This window comes from Rattus norvegicus, chromosome 8 (genome assembly GCF_036323735.1).
Source record: "Rattus norvegicus strain BN/NHsdMcwi chromosome 8, GRCr8, whole genome shotgun sequence".
NCBI lineage: Eukaryota > Metazoa > Chordata > Mammalia > Rodentia > Muridae > Rattus > Rattus norvegicus.
In genome coordinates this window covers 118,434,540-118,451,408 of record NC_086026.1, presented here as the reverse complement: position 1 = coordinate 118,451,408, position 16,869 = coordinate 118,434,540, and the positions used below count along the sequence as shown (strand labels likewise).

Here is a 16,869-nt window from a genome sequence, read left to right as displayed (position 1 = left end):
GGCAGGACTCTCGCTGAGGCTGCATTGGTGGTTAGTAGCTTGAACCCATGTTTGCCCTTGGCTCCCTGGTAGGATTTAATAGAAATCGCTGACAAGTAGATGTGCACTCAAAGTGGACATGAGCGTTTTTATATAAAAGTTTAGATTTCCGAGTCTTTTAAATCGTTAGAGGATTACTGAAGAGAAATAATAAAATAACCGATCCTTTCTTTGTAACCACAAATTGTTGCTGCCAGTAAGACAGTCTGGCTGAGAAAGTTAGCTGCTTGCTCTTGCTTGCTTTGTTAATCTACAATAAGTTGCTTTGTTACGATGTATGTGGGTTCTTGGGAAATGTATACACACACACACACACACACACACACACACATATATATACATACATATATACACACACATATACATACATATAATAGAAAAACAGGATGTAATCACATTGTAAGTTCTACACTTGATCTTAGCCAAAAGGCCGAGAAGCGATCATTGTAATTTCTAAACTGCTTGATTTTGCTGGGATGCATAAGCCGGAGTAGAGACTTTTCTCATTGGCCTCTTTCGTCAGACCCCCAGGGAGCATTCCTAGGCCCTGCCTCCATTTACCCTGAATGTCACAGCTGATCTTTGACAACAATCAGAGAAAGAGAAGCATATATTGGGTCACCCAGACGCGGGGGGAGACCCTTTTATTTGAATTTGTTGTTGGGAAGCCAGCCGCTGCAGGTGGCCCTCAATGTGGAGCAGGATGGCATCCAGCATGTGAAGGACCCTGAGGACCAGGGTGCGGTCTGAGACCGTGGGCTGTCGTTTCCAGTGTTTGCAGGAATTGGTGGTCACCTGTGGGAGCTGAAATAGAGGACCAGCATGAGAGTGGGGGAGGGGCAGGGGATGGAGCTAGAGAGAAGGGATACGGGGTAGTGCCAATGAGGATTGGGAGACAGGAGAATTGGTCACTGGATCTCCAGAGGCTAGGTGGTCCTGGGGCCCATGGTGGCTGGATGAAGAGTGGGAATATTCAGTGGGGACAGATGGGCCAGAGTACTAGAATGGATTGGTCATAGACATAGATTCTGTGGAGATGCAAGGACAGGACACAGGGATGAGGACAAGGTCAGGCAGGAAGCCCACAGGCCCTAAGCCAGGTTGATAGGAGGAAGGCTGAATGGGGGGCGTGGGCCCAGGGGGCACAAGCAGAAGCAGGAACTGTAGAGGATGGAGCAGAGCTGTGCTCACCTGACCCTTAGCCACCTTAGCTCGCCACCGGTGCAACATCACGCGTGAGATAACCAGCATCATGGTAGTAGTAATTGTGACCCCAGCCACGGGGTAGATGCGACTTCCTCCCAGGCCCATCCAGTAGCCAGGGCAGCCCAGACTGTTCCTGCAGTTATCCAGGTTGTTTGGCTGACAGCCCCAGGGCTGCAAGTCCAACCCTACTTGGTACCAGAGGGGCCTCGACCAGCCTCGGCTAGGGCCAGGCATCACTAGCAGGAGCAGCGATGGCACCAAGAACAACGAGTACAGCATGACTGTGTCCACTGCGAGGAGCCGGAACCCGGGTACCTTGGTAACGGGCAAACACCCCTCCCCCAAGAGCAGGCCCAGCTCTGAGGCAGCGGGTCCCAACTGGGCCCATAGCCATTCACAATATAGCTTGGCCAGTTGAGGGGAAGTGGAGGGTGGGGGATGATGGACTCCACCTATCACCTTCCCTAATCTAAGCACCCCACTGCCTTTAAGGTCTAGTGTTTTCTACTGGGCTAGCAACTGCCAAGCTGGTAAAACAGGGTAGGGGAGCTTCTGACACCCCATCTTGGCTCCACTCTCACAGTGCACACAGCAAGCCCTTGAAAGTGTGACTTCCTTGAAGGTTTCTTTTTTTTTTTAGAATTTTCTTTTTTGGTTCTTTTTTTTTTTTTTTCTTCAGAGCTGGGGACCGAACCCAGGGCCTTGCGCTTCCTAGGTAAGCGCTCTACCACTGAGCTAAATCCCCAGCCCCTCCTTGAAGGTTTCTGCTGGCTGCTGTCCTCGCCTGACTCAGGCCTCCCTCGCCACTCTTCCTTGTGGTGAGAGCATGGCTTCCCTCCTAGAAAGTCACCTTTTCAAGGTTAGAGAGAGCCTCCCAGTCTTCCGGCACCCCGCTGTGGTGACTGCCTTGGTGGGAAAGTCATTTTCTCTGGCATGACCCTACGTTAGTTATTTTCTTTACAGCATTTCTGGCTACCTACATATTCATCTCTATTCTCAAACTATAAAAACACACTAGCTTCCTCCTAGCACCCATCCAAGGCCAACCTGACAAGTTCTTGTTTGAGGTCTGTCTCTAGCTCTAAGTCTTCATTCAAACGATATTTACCAAGCACCCAGACCCAGTGCCAAAATGGAGCATGACAGAACAGACGGACAAAAAGCTCTGCCTTCCTCGGCTGAGTTTTGGCAGGAGCACAGGTGGCTTGTAAACACTTTGGTGCCAGGCACGGGCAAAAGCCATGATAAATAGGCCCAGGCAAGGGTGCCTGGGTGATTTGGAGGGCAGGGAGCCTCTGTCTATTGTTGGGAACTTGCCCAGTGACTACCATTGATGCCCAGAGCATAACCGATGAATAGTGAAATTCATGTGCTCTGGGCAGGAGATGTGGGTACTGAACTCCTGTAGCCATATGTGTAACTCACCAGGCAACTCTTTCCTGCCCTACCCCTCCCATTACAGGGTCAGCGGCCTATAGGACCAATGCCCGAAGTCGTTCGCCTCTAGACTGACAGTGCTCTGATGCCATGAGTAAGCAGTCCCTAACGCTGACTTTCAAATCCAGCAGCAGACCATGTGGATGGCTCTATTCTTTAGCTGGGGGCTCAGGGGTTCACTCTACATCCCTCAGAAACACCGATCCTGCCTTGCCTCTTAATCAGGTTATCCCTGAGAATGGCTCAACCCTGATCTGCAGTTTGGACTCCATTTGTTTTTCCAGGTAGAGCCAAAAGGCTGTCTGTGTGAAATCAAAGAAAACTGTGGGCTTGTAAAATCCTAACCCAGCCTGGGTCCCACCACTGCCCGCCCAACTCGGCACTCTGCCTGTCCCTGACCTCCCCAAATCTTACACCCCAGCCACACCCCAACCATGCCACAGCAGAGCCTGAAGTTGGATTGACACATTTATTCCCAAAACTGTAAACCCACATCAGCTTTTTCCAGCCAAGGCCAGCCTGACTGTAATACCCTGCCCCAGGCCTATAGCACTGAACTTGGAGTCCCAGGGCATCCACCCATGAGTTGTATGTGCAGGTACATGGAATGGAGTCCCAGGTGGCACCTGGAGGTGGCTCAGAGGCAGGGGGGTTCATGAGGGTGACCTGTCACAACCTCCAGAGGTAGGCAGTCTCCTGCAGCAAAGTCAGAGTTTGGTGGCCTGTGTGGGTAGGGGAGGAGGTTCCAGTCAGTTTCTGGAGGACATATATGAACTCCTGAATAGCACACCTCCCCACTCAAACAACTTTCTTCCAGGCAGGAAGGGAAGAGCAATCGGTTCAACGTGGCCAGAACCTCCTGGAGTTGGGGTCAGGTTGGGGACAAGCAACAGATTAACAAAAACCGCTCAGTGCGGCAGAGGCAGCTTACCAAAACAGGGCTCTTAGGGCCAGACTTCCGGTGGTGGAGGGCAAAGGTCACGGCGTCATGAACAGAGGCAAAGACGTGCTGCTTAGTGATAGACTCATCAAAGAAGTGTCCAGCTTCAAGCTGGGTGACCACAGGACCTGTGGACAGGGAGCAGGCCCTGACACACAGTACCACCAGGAGACCAGGGCCCAGGCCTGCCTAGAAGTCTTTGCTATTTCCTGAAACCCAGTCATTCCTGTGTCTCTCATACATGTGTGTGTGTGTGTGTGTGTGTGTGTGTGTGTGTGTGTGTGTGTGGTGTGTGTGTATGTGTTACTTGTACCCAGAAGACACAGACACAGCGGTATTTTCAGATGTCCTGTTGTTATCACTCGCAAACTTATTCCCTTGAGACAAGGTTTCTAATTAACCCCGACGCTCTATTGGCTGACCAAATAGCTCAAGTAGCTCTTGTTGAGCGGAGACTCAACAAAGGCTAGCATTATAGGTATGTCTGGTTCATTTTACATGGGAGCCAGGGATTTGAATTCCTATATGAGCTGCAAGCCTTCTTATCCACTGAGCCATCTCCCTAGCTCTACTTCTTGACTCCTGTCTCCTGAGACATCTCTGACCTCTTGTTTCAGAAAAAGATTCTTTTCCTTATGCTGTTTGATAGACCCTCTTAACCAGAAGAGCCCCACCCTCTGCCCGGAGCCCCACCCTCTGCCCGGAGCCCCACCCTCTGCCCGGAGCCCCACCCTCTGCCCGGAGCCCCACCCTCTGCCCGGAGCCCCACCCTCTGCCCGGAGCCCCACCCTCTGCCCGGAGCCCCACCCTCTGCCTGGATTGATACTGCTGCCTCCATTCAACTCACTGTAACAGGCTGCGATATATACTTCCACTTCGATCTCCCGGAAGTCACGGAAAATCTACAGAAAGAAAAAGGGGCAGCAATTGGGCAAGATTTAGTGGGGTAGCACAGAGGGCTTGGTTTGCTTCGGGGTGGGGTAGGCAGAAGGTGAGAGGCAAGTGATGGGATGAGTTTGAAGGCTTCAGGGGCCCCAGCCTGCCCACGGCCCCTTACGTTTTTCAGGCTCTTGATGCACACAGTGTCCACAAAGGAGACAGTGCTCAAGTCTAGGATGAGGCTATGGAAGTCTGGCTGAGGCAGGCCCAGGGCCTTCAGTGAGGTCATGATTGGGGGCTTGGCATCTTCTTGATTGCTGGCGACTACATCCTCCAACTCCTCCCCTTGGTGCACCTGCAGGGTATCCAGATATGCTAAAGGGTCATCAATGTTAAAGCAAAGGCATGCACATAGTATACGGGGACACACGGAGTCGGACAGAAACGTGCATGTTAATATGCAGTTAGATATGTGGAGGCATGCGTGGGACACATGAGGACACAGCCATGGAGTGATAGGAGAGGCATGCGGGGAACACAGGAAGGATATCCCGACATGCACAAACCGTTGTCACTTCCTGGACCAAAGCTTAATAAAGGTACAAGAAGGGACAGATGATGCTGGGAGATCATGCCTCATCCTTAGACAAACGGCAGAGTGGCTAGGGGCCAGAGAATGGCCACAGACATCCATGTGCCTTACACCCTGACCTGTCTGAATCTTTGGTTAAACTTGGCATCCCTCTTGACCCCTAGTTTGCCCAATGTTCCCAAGACCTTTCTTCTATCCATGAGCATAGGCTGTGGGGTCTTGTCACATCTAGGTCAGTTTTCTGAGACTGCAGACAAGGCCAGAGGAAAACTCAGTATCACGGAGGTCTCCCTGTGGCATGAACGCTATCCCCATCCCTCCCATCCACCTTCTAACCCACACTGGCAGGTCTTGGCTTTGCTCATGCAACAAATGTGGGCACCCATATCTCTACAGTTCTCAGCTGGTCCCCACCCCCACTTCTAGCCTCACCTTGGCCTCAGAGCCCTCAACATCATTGCTTTTGATGTCTTCAAAGTTGGTGTTGACGTTGACAGAAACTGAGGAGATCTTGGAAGAAGCAGCCTAGGAGGGACAAGGGATGGTGACAAAGCTATCCTAAGTGTCCTATGACAACCATGCCAGGCAAGCCTGATATTGCCTCTGGTTTTGGGCAAGGAGACACATTGGGACCTAGGATGCAGGCCTGAGAAGTTCTAACAATGAAAGGGACATGATTCTGCTTCACGATGGGACTAATACTGGAAGTAGGAACATAACATCTCTAGAGCTTGCCCTGTCTGTCCTTCCAAGGACTGACACAGGGTCCCTGGAGTGCTGAAGGACTGAGAGTAGTGACAAGAAGCGACAGGAGTAAGAAAGTGGGACAAGGACAAAGGATGAGGGGATGGCAGGGGGCCAGGGCTGGGAGCACAGCAGGGCTGGGAGCACAGCAGGGCTGGGAGCACAGCAGGACTGGGAGCACAGAAGGCCTGTGAGCACAGAAGGGCTGGGAGCACAGTTGGGCTGGGAGCACAGCAGGGCTTGGAGCACAGCAGGGCTTGGAGCACAGCGGGCTGGGAGCACAGCAGGACTGGGAGCACAGCAGGACTGGGAGCACAGCAGGGCTGGGAGCACGGCAGGGCTGGGAGCACAGAGGGCTGGGAGCACGGCAGGGCTGGGAGCACAGCAGGGCTGGGAGCACGGCAGGGCTGGGAGCACGGCAGGGCTGGGAGCACAGAGGGCTGGGAGCACGGCAGGGCTGGGAGCACAGAGGGCTGGGAGCACAGCGGGCTGGGAGCACGGCAGGGCTGGGAGCACAGCAGGGCTAGGAGCACGGCAGGGCTGGGAGCACAGCAAGGCTGGGAGCACAGCGGGCTAGGAGCACGGCAGGGCTGGGAGCACGGCAGGGCTGGGCCAGGAGGGACCACACCTGTTTCTGGGACTTCTTGGCTTTGTTCATTCGCTTTATCTTCATCTCCTGCTTCTTGATTCGTTTCTTTTTCTGGGTGATGAGGCGGTCAACGTCCACGCCACACTGGGGATACAAGTCAGAGGTGGAGGGTGGTACTCGGGGTGGATGAGGAGATTCAGAGCCCCCCCCACACGGACCAAGCAGGGGGCCCCAGCCTCACCTTCTTTTTCAGCGAATCACTGTAGAGCTCAGCGTTGGCGAAGTACATGGTGGCTGAGGAACGGAAGACTTTCACACCCGGGACCTCCTTGGCCTGGAGATGAGGTGGAGTTGGGGTGGCTGAGTTTCCGCTCTCTCACTGCTGTATCTTCTTCACTCTGCTTTCCTCTCTTAGGAAGCTACCCCACCTCTGCCCCAGCCTGTGGCCGATACCCTTCCAGGAGCCTGGACCATAAGCCTAGCTGCATCCTTCTTTCTCCCCATTACGAAAGTCCTGTCCTTCCTGACTTTCTGTCTTTCACCAAGTTCTGTGGTTTGGCCCAGTCCCATTCATGGTCGTGTCCCTGCCCCCACCCTGCCCAGTTCCTGAGTCTTCTACCCCTGCCCCACGCTGCTTTCAGCATGCAGACACAGGGAGCGCTCTAAGTTCACGCACCCCTTCCCAGTCACATCCCAGGGCTTTCTTGGGCATCTGGGCCTGTACCGCATAGGCCACCTCCCAGCCACATGCAGCTGGGCTGCTCCCTCATGTCTTCTCCCGCTCCTAGACACCTCTACTCTTTATTCTATCCATTATTCTGCAGTTCGACCTCCAAGGCTCAGCCGCGGTGAAAGTTTATTCTCTTCTAGACCCTTACGCAACCATTGTTCCCACAACATTATGCAAGACTTTTTAGAATATAAACTGGCAACTGGGAACTTTGCATTCCCACTGAGCAGACCAAGAAAAAGCTCCCTTACATCCTGTGCCCCTCCCTGCTCCTCCATTCTCTTGACCCAGGGTAGGGTTTGCGCTTTTGGCTTCATGATGGATCCTATCCACTCAGGCCCTGAATAGGGTCACAGACCCAAACTCTTGTCTTCAAATTCCAAGATCCAAAGGTAAAGTGCTTATACACTCATATATTCTCTGTCCACCCGTGGAGTGGAGTGTGTGTGTGTGTGTGTGTGTGTAGTGTGCACCTAGCATGTGAAAGCCAGTAGGTGACATTGGGTGTCTTCATCCATGGCTCTCCTACTTTTGAAATAGGGTTTCTTACTGAACCTGGAACTTACCAATTGGTTACACTAGCTGCTTGGCGGGCCCCAAGGATCTCCTTGTCATTGCCCCTGAGCACTGGGGTGGCAGACACCCGTGCTGCCATGCCTGACATTTCATAGACGTGCTGAGGATCCAAACTCGGGTCCTCGTGTTTATTCAGCAAACAGTTTACCCACTGGGCCATTTTCCCCGTCCCTCGCCCGGTGTTCTCACCCATGTGGAAGGGAATCAAAAAGGGCCCATTTGTCCTGTCTGCCCCACCCCACCCCCATTTAGCCCCTGCCACTCACCCCTGAGTATTCTGCCACGTCTCTATAAATATCCGTATCTGGCACCTGCCCCAGGACGGAGTAATGGGGCCTGAGGGGAGAGTTAGGGGTGGGGAAAAAAAACCAAAGAGACAAAGAAAAGACAGTGAGGAACCTGGGGTGTCCCCAGAGGGGTAAGGAGAGCTGTAGACGTGAAGAGCCAGGCTGACACTTACTCCCTCACCAAGCTGGAATTGGGGGGTACCAAAAATGGTTGACTCACAGCTGCATTCGGATCACCACGAGCAGCAAGGAGAAGACTATGGAGACTGCCAGGCCGATGTCCAGGTTCAGCAGGATCGTGGCCACAAAGGTCACCAGCCAGATTAGCTGATAGGAAGAGGGTAGGGGTCAAAGGGCACACTGGCACTAAAGGGTCCAAGCCCAGTCCTGGGTTCCTAAGCTTCTCACCAGGTCCACTCGATTTGCCTTCCAGAGAGAGCAGATGTCAGAGAACTGCTTCATCATACCCTTGAGGTTCACAATGATAACAGCTGCCAGGACGGCCTGGGCAGGAAGAACATCATCAAGGCTGCTGAGAGGGTCCTAGAGGCTGAGAGCCTCCACTACCCAGGTGTGACCCATCCAGACTGGCTAAGCACTTACTTGGGCAGAGCCCAGCCTACAACCAACCACCGCCACACCATCCTTATCTCCTTGGCGCTGATTAGAAAGTTCTAACCTTTGACCTCTAGTTCCCGATTTTATCCCCAAGAGCTCAGCCTTGTCTCTCGGAGCCCCTTAAGTGGGAATAGACTGACTAATCCGGGCCTGGCCTAGCCAAAGCCCTGAAGCCTGGCTGGCAGGGGTGGAGACTCACCTTGGGCAGGTCTCGGAAGAGTTCCCCAAGTTTGACAATAATTAGGAGTATAAAGAGGGAAGATACGGCTCCAGCAATCTGCAGGGTAGGGTTGAGCGGGTGTCAGTGTGTGTGTGTGTGTGTGTGTGTGTGTGTGTGTGTGTGTGTGTGTGTGTGAAGGTGAGCCCGGGGTGGGACCACCCTGGCAGAACAGCATACATGTCCAGATGTACATACAACCACACGCGCACACTTACCCCTGAGGCCTACCTGCGTGTTGCCTCCCGTGCTCTCCTGTACCAAGCTCCGAGACATGGAGCAGCTCACAGGAAAGCACTGGAAGAAGCCTCCGATGAGGTTACTGAGGCCAAGGGCTACCAGCTCCTGTGGGGGGAGCTGTGTGAGAAGGCTTGCTAGGGATGCCTAGGCTGACATACTCCCAACCCCCATTCCGAGGCGATGGCCTCCCATATCTGGCCCAACATCCTGTTCTCCCACCTCGAGTGGGAGAGCCCAGCCTTACCATTAGTCTACCTCTCTCCCATAACCCAGGACCACGTATATCTGCGAGCTCAAGACCCTCAGCACAGACCTGGTTGCTGTCCACACGGTAGCCATGCCTCAGGGCAAAGATCTTCCCCAGTGAGATGGCAATGGCGAAGCCCACCACGGCAATGGCGAAGGCGTTTCCCACAAGCGTTGCAAACAGCTCCGTCTTGGGTGCCACTGGGGGTATCAGCCTGAGAGGAACACCTGGGAGGTCAGGGGATGGATGGTCCTGGGTCTAGCTACCCCACCTCCCTGACAGGACCCGAGCTTACCCTGTGGTGATGTTGCCCACCACATCCACCTTGAATCTGTCATTCAGCTTCACACCGTAGGAAATAGCGGTGGCCCCAATTAGCTGTGGGGACAGAGCAGAGTTAGGGGAGGAAGGTGTTGGCAGCATAAGGGAAGGGGATGAACCATCTGGGGGAAGGGAACATCTTCTGAGGAGTGGGAATGTGTAAATAGGGTGAGAAACATTACTGTTTAGGGAAGGGGATAAACAGTCAAATGTTTTGAAAAGCCAACAGAGGGCTTTCTCTTCCAGTTTCCCCCCAACACCCTTGAGTGGCCCTCAAATACCTTGAGGCGGTATACTGGCCAGGTCTACCCTCACACGTCCCTTCCCCATCCACCCATCCCTTGGCATCCGAACCGTGAGTAGTTCCCCAGGAATGGGCAAGGGCAGACGTCGGCGCAGTTTTTCATTCAGCAGTTTAACCAGCACCAACACCACTCCTGCCACGATTGCTGTGACCACGGTGCCAGGCACAGTCTTAGGCAGCTGGGCACAGACCTCCAGCACTGTCTGAGGAGAAGTGGTTCTGTTATAGCCAGAGTTCAAGGCCACAGGGCACAGCATGTGACCCACCCTTGCCCCCACCCTCACTCACATAGATAACGGACAGTGGCCCAGAGTGACTGTTGAGTTTGATGCCAAACACATACTTGAGCTGGGAGACGAGGACTTGCACAGAGGCAGCCGTGGTATAGCTGCGGACCAAAGGCTCTGACAGGTAGGTGACCACAAAACCGAAGTGTACCAGGCCCAGCCCCACCTGTCGGGTGGCCAGGGAAAGTCAGGGTGGTGGAAGTCATAGGCACAGCCGAGGGCAGGTGGGATCAGAGGGGGGGTCACAGTATGAGTCAGACACTAAGGGGAGGATGGCGGCTTCGTACCTGGAAAAGGCCAACCAGGAAGCTGAGCGTGTAGGCCACCTGCACACGGGCACCATCGACTGTGGTGTTCAAGCTTTGCACGAAGGCCTCATCTGCTGTCAGAGATTCTGTCACGCCGCCCACCATCACAGACATGACAGCAAAGGTCCCTTCAGGGGCAGGACAGGGAAAGTCTGGATTATGGGCAGGCTAGACAGGCCTCTAAGAACTTTCAAGCTCCATATCATTCACCTTGAAGCCAGGGCTTTGAGATATGTGGGACCTACGAGTCCCTACCGTTTCCTAATACTGGTTGGGGTCATTCACTCAATGATCACTTACTTACTCCTGTACTAATCTCTTCCCCAAGCTGCCCTGTCCTGCCCTGTCCTGCCCAGCCTGCCTCTCCCTCTATGAAAGGGTGGCCTGACTCCACTTACCCACAGAGATGTGTCTAGAGGTACCAAACAGGAAGTAGACGAAGACAGGGTAGAAAGAACTGTACAGGCCAAACATAGGAGGCAATCCCGCCAGGAGGGCATAGGCCAAGCCTAGAGATTAAAATAAAAAACACAACAAAACAAAATGGTAGCAATGCAGACTTGGAGAATAGGGTCTCAAAAAAGGTAGGGGAATCCAAGCCCTGGGCTCAGAGGTCACGGCTCCTGGCTGGGCAGTCACAGACCACAGAGCTTGCAGGCAGATGGAGGGTAGCTCACCCTGTGGAAGCTGCATGATGGCCACACTCAGGCCGGATAACAGGTCACCCAAGAGCCACTCACGCACAGGATATCGGGGTAACCAGCCCAAGACCGGAACATGCTGGATCAGAAGAGATTTGGCCCGAGCACGGGAGCATCTGGGACGGAGAAGAGTGTGTTACCGGGAGGACTGTGTGGGCCCCGCCAGGACCCCCAGAACCTCTACCCTCATCATTACCGAAACCAAGTTCGCCACGGGTGGGTCTTCGACACTGGACCCCAGTGCCCCAGATCCTCTAGCTGCTCTTGGTTCAGCAATGGCCTTTCCACATGGTAGTCTCTCCTTTCCAGCTCCATTTCTTGGGTTGCAGACAGGAGAGCCTGCGTCTGCTGTGTCCCGTGGTCTAGAGAGTTGAGACCACAGACATACAATAGATTTCTCCTGGTCTGACCTTTCCTGCACTTCTATCTGGGATCACAGAGCCACCTACCTGAGTTTTCTGGGCTCAAAGATCAAGGGTAGATCCAACCCTGCTGGTTTCTGAGGGCCCCGTGCTCACACCCAGACAAAGGCAGTATCTGAACCTTGGCTGCTGGAAGACTCTTTCTGGGCCAAAGTCTCTCCGGAAGGGAAAGAGGGATGAGCTTGACCTACTCATCCAGCTCAGGTGTGGCTGCCCAACCCTGAGTACCACTTCAAGTCCAAGTCTAGGTCTGGGTCCAGGTCCGGACTGACTGTGACTCCTAGCCCCTACCTCTCAGCCCCTTGGCTTCCTTCCTTGAGCCAATTCCTTCCTTCCCTGAGCCGTCCAGTCCTGTTTCCAGCTTTTCTACCAGGAGCCCAACCTTGCTGGCTGAGAGATAAGACCTAGCAAACCTGAGGTCTGTAAGCAATACTGCCCTCCAGCTTCAGGACCCACCAAGACTCTAGGGTCCAAGCTCTCACCTCCAGAGACAGGCTCCCACTTGAAGTAGGGAAACTTCACCTGGGAACATCCAACCTAGAGGGAACTCTGCCTTGAAAGCCTTGGCTGGGCAGGCAAGTTCTGACCTGGGCGGGAGGCACTTCTCTCAGAAGTGGGAGAAAGACTTTATTTACCAGAGGACAGGATTTGGAGCGTTCTCTCAGGAAAACCTCTGATCTGGGGGAGACTCCATATGGAGTGTAGCTCTCCTCTATGGATATACTTGGGGGGGGGCGCAAGTTTGAAGGAGAGGGATAGCCTTTTGGGGAAGATTTCACCTGTGAGTTCTGATCTAGGAGAGGCTACATAACCAGAGGAGAGAATCCCACCAGAGGGGTAGGAACTCACCTTGGAAGACCCTCTAACCTGGGTATCCAATTGGAGGAGGGAGCAATGCAGACGCAAGGAAGATCTTCAGTGATTCTCTGCACTGGCCGACTCCAGGAGCTCTCAGAGGCCCCTCTCCCCTCCTTCAAGATCTGTCAAGTCTTCTTAAAGGGCTCCCTCCCCTTACCAGGCAGCAAGCGCCTGGGGAGGCGGAGCCTTGATGCTTGGCACCTCCCTTTGGGAGGGCACAAGGGCGGGCAGCGACAGGAGCGCACATAACCCCCGCCGACTGAGGCCGCTGTTGGTCCACAGCCCGGCTAGAGCCCGTCTTGCAGCGGTTTCTCTCCCAGTCCCAACGCGCCCAGCTGGCACACCTCCCGTGCCAGGGCTCCTTGGCAGGCAGCAACTTCCCCGCAGCACCCTTATTAGCACTCCAGGGACGTTCAGTACAACCCTCAAGAGCTGGGGTCGCGCCGGATCCCGCCCCCATCCCTCGTTATTGATGGATAACCTCCTGCGGAAAATCGGCAAGGTGCTAAACCAAGGCTCTGCAGCCGGGAAATTCCGGTTCCCTTCCTGAATTGACCCAGGCCGGGAGTCACAGAACTACCAGCGCTTCGCGGACACGAGGAATTCGGACGGCGCCCTGCAACTCACCGGACCCATCAGGCAGTCCCATGACCCTCAGAGGGTAGCTCGTGTGCGGCTTTTTCAGACAGCTCCCCCAGGAGGCCACTACCGGGTAGGAGGTGGCGCCAGGCCAAGGAGGAGGCCGGCGTCAAGCGCCACCGCTAGGATGTGCATGATCAGGCCAATCAGAATTCTGGGAGTGGAACCTAAGTCACACTCTTCGGGCGGGGCGAGCCGGGAGAATAAAAATTTAACCCTTTCCTCCTCGTCGGCCTAGCTTCTGTCCTTGCTGGCAATTCCAGTTAGTTGCAGCTTGTTAACCTTCTACTTGGAGCTGGGAGCGTTCTGCCGGGCCTAGAGGACTGGAGCGAAAGGCCAGTGCTACCCTTGGCCTCTGTGCCCCTAAATGGCTGGACCTAATTGCTTTGTAGAAGTTCCCCCACTTTATGTAAAGGAGAAATTCTTGAATGATCTGGATGCCTAGGTGTGTAACCAGGGACCCGAACCTCAGCTGTGGGAGATCTAGGTCTGTAGGGTCTGTACCACCAAGCTATGAGTATCACAGTCAGATTTTCCATCTGAGTCCCTGGCACAGCGGTCCTCAAGGCCAACCCCACCCCACCTCCATTTTTTTTTTTTTTCCAGACAAGTTTTCTCCATTTAGGCCGTCCTGGAGCGGGTCTACAGAGATCCACCCGCCTCTGCCTAGTGAGTGCTGGGATTAAAGAAGAGATTAAAGATATTTGCCTCTGCTAGTGGCTTCTTTTTGTTTTTTGTTTTTTGTTTTTTTTTTTTTTTTTGGTTCTTTTTTTCGGAGCTGGGGACCGAACCCAGGGCCTTGCGCTTCCTAGGCAAGTGCTCTACCACTGAGCTAAATCCCCAACCCCTGCTAGTGGCTTCTTAAGGCCTCCCTTTCACTTCTGGCTGTCTAGACTGGAAATGGAGCATTCAGGATCCCTTCCAGTTCTGGAAGCTCAACCCAGTTATCTCAGAAGGGCCCTCAGGGTACAGTCAAGCTTCTGGTCAGATCCAAGTGAGAAAAGACCAGTAAGGGTCAGAGTATGGGTGGGTAAGGCAGGAACTGCTGAGGCAACTCCTAGGTTTGGTTTGACAAATGGGCAGGGCCACATTAATGTCCTGACGGCTCTGGACATCAAGGAAACCCTCATATGACTTCCTAGACCAGGAAAGTGGCTTTTCTTGGCCAGGTCCTGTGCTCCAACTTCAGGCTCCAATCACAAGGTGAGAGGCCATATTTCAGAAAGAAATGGGAACCTGGTCCAAATCCCCCATGAAAGGGGCTAAAAATAACTGGCTATTTTGGAGGGAGGAGAGCTCAGATTCCTACAAAGGTCATTCTGGGTGAATCATTCACAACAACCATCCTACATCTGAAACAGGAAGAGGAACAAGTCTTTTCTATAGAAGTTTATTCCCAAAACAGAGCGCGGCTTCACGGAACAATTTACACAGACAGGGAAGAGGGCCACTGTTGGAAGGGGACCCCAGAGATGGGCATCTACAGAACCTAGGACTTAGTTAGCAAGGACACTCTCCCCACGGACAGGCCTCTCAGCCCTTCAAGGGCGGGGGTCAGTCTGGGTAAAGAGAGCTGGGGAACCTGGCTGGTGGGATTTGGCACAGACAGTGAAGTGAATATTTGAATCTCAGACACTGCCTCCCAAGAGTATGCACAGGGTAGGGGTGGGTGGTGTTTGCACAGAACCCCAGTCCTGAGCCACCTTTGGGGCAAGCTGTTAGAAGACTTGGCTGACCTTTGACCTGGGAAAAGTTGGGATTAGAAGCCTACCTCAAGATGGCCAGGTGGGGGGCATCACAGGTGGGTCTTTTAGGCCCCTCCCCCACTTTTTCTACCTTTCACTTGTAAACAAAGAGGGGGAAACATTCTGAACTGTAAACAAAGTGTATAAGTCAATGTTTTAAGCTGTAAACAATAAATAAAACCCAACCATTTTAAAAAATAATCTTGGCCTGTAAACAAAGTAACAAAATTTAAAGTCCCCAGAACTGGACATCAGACAAATAACAAAGGAGAGTTTTGTGAACGGGATCCTAACCGTCATTTTTCCCTTTATAAGGGACTAACTGAAGGTGGGGCAGCCACTGCTGCAGCCTGTTGCCAGGGAGGATCCTGTAAACAGTGGGAGACTGTGGCACCTACATTCTGGGTCTTGGGTTCCCTAGTTTCCGCTCCCTTTGCTAACTGCCCCCCCCCCAGCCCTCAAGGGGACAGTATAATGAATCAATGGCACCACAGACTAGTGAAGGAGGGACAAAGAAAGGAGTGTACCCTCCACCCACCCGCTATAGGAATGTCTGATTAGAGGCCCAAGTCCCTCCCAGAGGGAGAAAGGGAAGCCTTGATCTGTAAACAAGACTTCTGCTGCTCCACCAGCACCCGCAGCAGCAGTCCTAGGTCTTAAGGCAGTAAGCGGCAGGGACTCCATGTAATACATATCCACACCCACAGGGAGGAGTGGAGCACATGAGCCCCCAGGAGGAGGAGGGAGGGCCCCTGTTTCCAGGACCAACCCCCAAATAGGAGTTTGGCCCTTGGGGCATCGGAGAAAATGCAAAGACCAAATTTGCACTCTGGGCCCCAAAAACGTTCAGATCAGTGTGGGGGAAGAGGAGGGGAAAGAGTGGATCGGCCGGACTGGTCCACTCTACCGAGAGATGAAAGAAAAGAGATGATGCTTTGCTAAGGACCCAAAGGAGGCCAAAATGCATCTCTCTCCCATCCTCTTCCCCGCCCCTAGCCCAGTCTCAAGACCCCTGGGAGAAGGAAAAGCTGAAAAATAACATAAGCATATCTCTCTGGTTACAAAGTTACAAAATGTATAAAAGTCCTCCCTCAGCCCCCACCCCTGCACCTGCCACACGCATGCTCACAGATGCGCACAGGAGGGACCTCCACATTTCACTGAACTGAACTGAGGGGAGGGCTTGAGGAAGGCTGCCTTGGGATCAGTCCTGAAGTCTCTTCGGTCAGCCCAAATCCTCCGCTGCCCCTTGGTGGCTTCTCATTTGCTGGTCGCCCCTCAGGAGTGACCCTCGCTTCTGGGAACTCTATGGAGTTGAATGTGGAAATGGAAGACCATGGTTAAGAGGAGGAGCCTTGTCTGCACCCTCGGCCCCTTCACGCCCACTCCAGGATTCTGAGCCCTCCACACACACACCTGGACCTCCACTCCCTTAGATTCATTAGCAAGGCTACTTGGCTGCCTAGGTCTCTCAGTGCTTAGCAAGACACCTTCCATGTTGGCATACTAAACTCAGCATTAGTCAGATAGTGTCACAAACCTCCACATCTCAAGGAGTTCATTTCCCTAAGCTCCCTCAACAGATGAAAAGACTATTGTCCAGTTCGTGCTGTGCCAAGGTCATAGCAGAGGAGAGACGGAACTCACTCTTGTGGTTCTAAAGCCTGAATCCTTACTCAGTCGCCTGGCACTTCTGCAGACCCCAAGGCTGGACTGCAGGGTACTCTGTCATCCTTACCTTTCAGCAGCCCTCTCGAATTCCAGGCCCCTAAGCTCCTGTCCCGTCCCGTCCCTCCCTTATGTCCTCCCTCAACACTGGGGCTTTGCTCCGTCCTCTAGGTCACCTGCCCCATCCCCAAAGACCCATTTTCCTCACAGTCATATCTCATTCTAAAGATAGCCCAGAACTTGCCCTGGGAGTTATTCCGAGAGAGAGAGAGAGA

The 16,869-nt window shown here is 53.4% G+C and overlaps 3 protein-coding genes and 1 pseudogene across 12 annotated transcripts in view; all 4 read right to left on the bottom strand.

Moving 5' to 3' along the window:
* Nucleotides 1-307: 307 nt before the first annotated feature.
* LOC120094532 (U2 spliceosomal RNA) lies at nucleotides 308-481 on the bottom strand (annotated as a pseudogene).
* Nucleotides 482-644: 163 nt separating this feature from the next.
* Tmem89 (transmembrane protein 89) lies at nucleotides 645-1,539 on the bottom strand. Its single transcript, NM_001163477.1, has 2 exons — nucleotides 1,231-1,539; nucleotides 645-843 (listed from the first exon to the last, which is right to left on the bottom strand). Exons 1-2 carry the CDS (start codon nucleotides 1,522-1,524, stop codon nucleotides 658-660), a joined length of 480 nt encoding a protein of 159 aa, NP_001156949.1. The 5' UTR covers nucleotides 1,525-1,539; the 3' UTR covers nucleotides 645-657.
* A 1,598-nt stretch (nucleotides 1,540-3,137) lies between these two features.
* Nucleotides 3,138-13,299, bottom strand: Slc26a6 (solute carrier family 26 member 6). Of its 7 annotated transcripts, none has more exons than XM_006243756.5 (21): nucleotides 12,534-12,673; nucleotides 11,459-11,624; nucleotides 11,239-11,378; nucleotides 10,960-11,070; nucleotides 10,541-10,689; nucleotides 10,255-10,419; nucleotides 10,017-10,169; nucleotides 9,637-9,719; nucleotides 9,408-9,555; nucleotides 9,086-9,199; nucleotides 8,837-8,914; nucleotides 8,428-8,523; nucleotides 8,240-8,346; nucleotides 7,999-8,068; nucleotides 6,668-6,760; nucleotides 6,466-6,570; nucleotides 5,526-5,618; nucleotides 4,680-4,856; nucleotides 4,470-4,524; nucleotides 3,614-3,750; nucleotides 3,138-3,404 (listed from the first exon to the last, which is right to left on the bottom strand). In XM_006243756.5, the coding sequence occupies exons 2-21, from the start codon at nucleotides 11,575-11,577 to the stop codon at nucleotides 3,390-3,392; spliced, it is 2,208 nt and encodes a 735-aa protein (XP_006243818.1). In that variant the 5' UTR covers nucleotides 11,578-11,624; nucleotides 12,534-12,673; the 3' UTR covers nucleotides 3,138-3,389. The 7 variants fall into 7 exon arrangements, 6 of the variants coding, with proteins under 6 accessions (XP_006243818.1, XP_006243817.1, XP_006243819.1 ...); XM_006243755.5 differs by lacking the exon at nucleotides 12,534-12,673 and adding an exon at nucleotides 11,712-12,279; NM_001143817.1 differs by lacking the exon at nucleotides 12,534-12,673 and adding an exon at nucleotides 13,170-13,221 and having other exon boundaries at nucleotides 3,154-3,404.
* Celsr3 (cadherin, EGF LAG seven-pass G-type receptor 3) overlaps nucleotides 12,816-16,869 on the bottom strand; it is a 29,458-nt gene continuing 25,404 nt past the window's right edge. For 3 of the 4 annotated variants that reach the window (XM_006243860.5, XM_039082204.2, XM_039082205.2), the window contains one exon: nucleotides 12,816-16,232. In XM_006243860.5, coding sequence (XP_006243922.1) covers nucleotides 16,205-16,232 — 28 coding nt within the window. In that variant the 3' untranslated portion in view covers nucleotides 12,816-16,204. 4 annotated transcript variants of the gene reach the window in all.

Bases quoted from the DNA above. Each gene is read 5' to 3' on its own strand.
- Tmem89 (NM_001163477.1), bottom strand. From the start codon at position 1,524: ATGCTGTACTCGTTGTTCTTGGTGCCATCGCTGCTCCTGCTAGTGATG. The intron at 844-1,230 runs GTGAGCACAGCT...CCTCTATTTCAG, and splicing joins CTAAGGTGGCTAAGGGTCAG to CTCCCACAGGTGACCACCAA.
- Slc26a6 (NM_001143817.1), bottom strand. From the start codon at position 13,191: ATGGGACTGCCTGATGGGTCCG. The intron at 11,625-13,169 runs GTGAGTTGCAGG...TCAACTCTCTAG, and splicing joins GGGACTGCCTGATGGGTCCG to ACCACGGGACACAGCAGACG. The intron at 9,720-10,016 runs GTTCGGATGCCA...CTGTCCCCACAG, and splicing joins TTCCTGGGGAACTACTCACG to CTAATTGGGGCCACCGCTAT.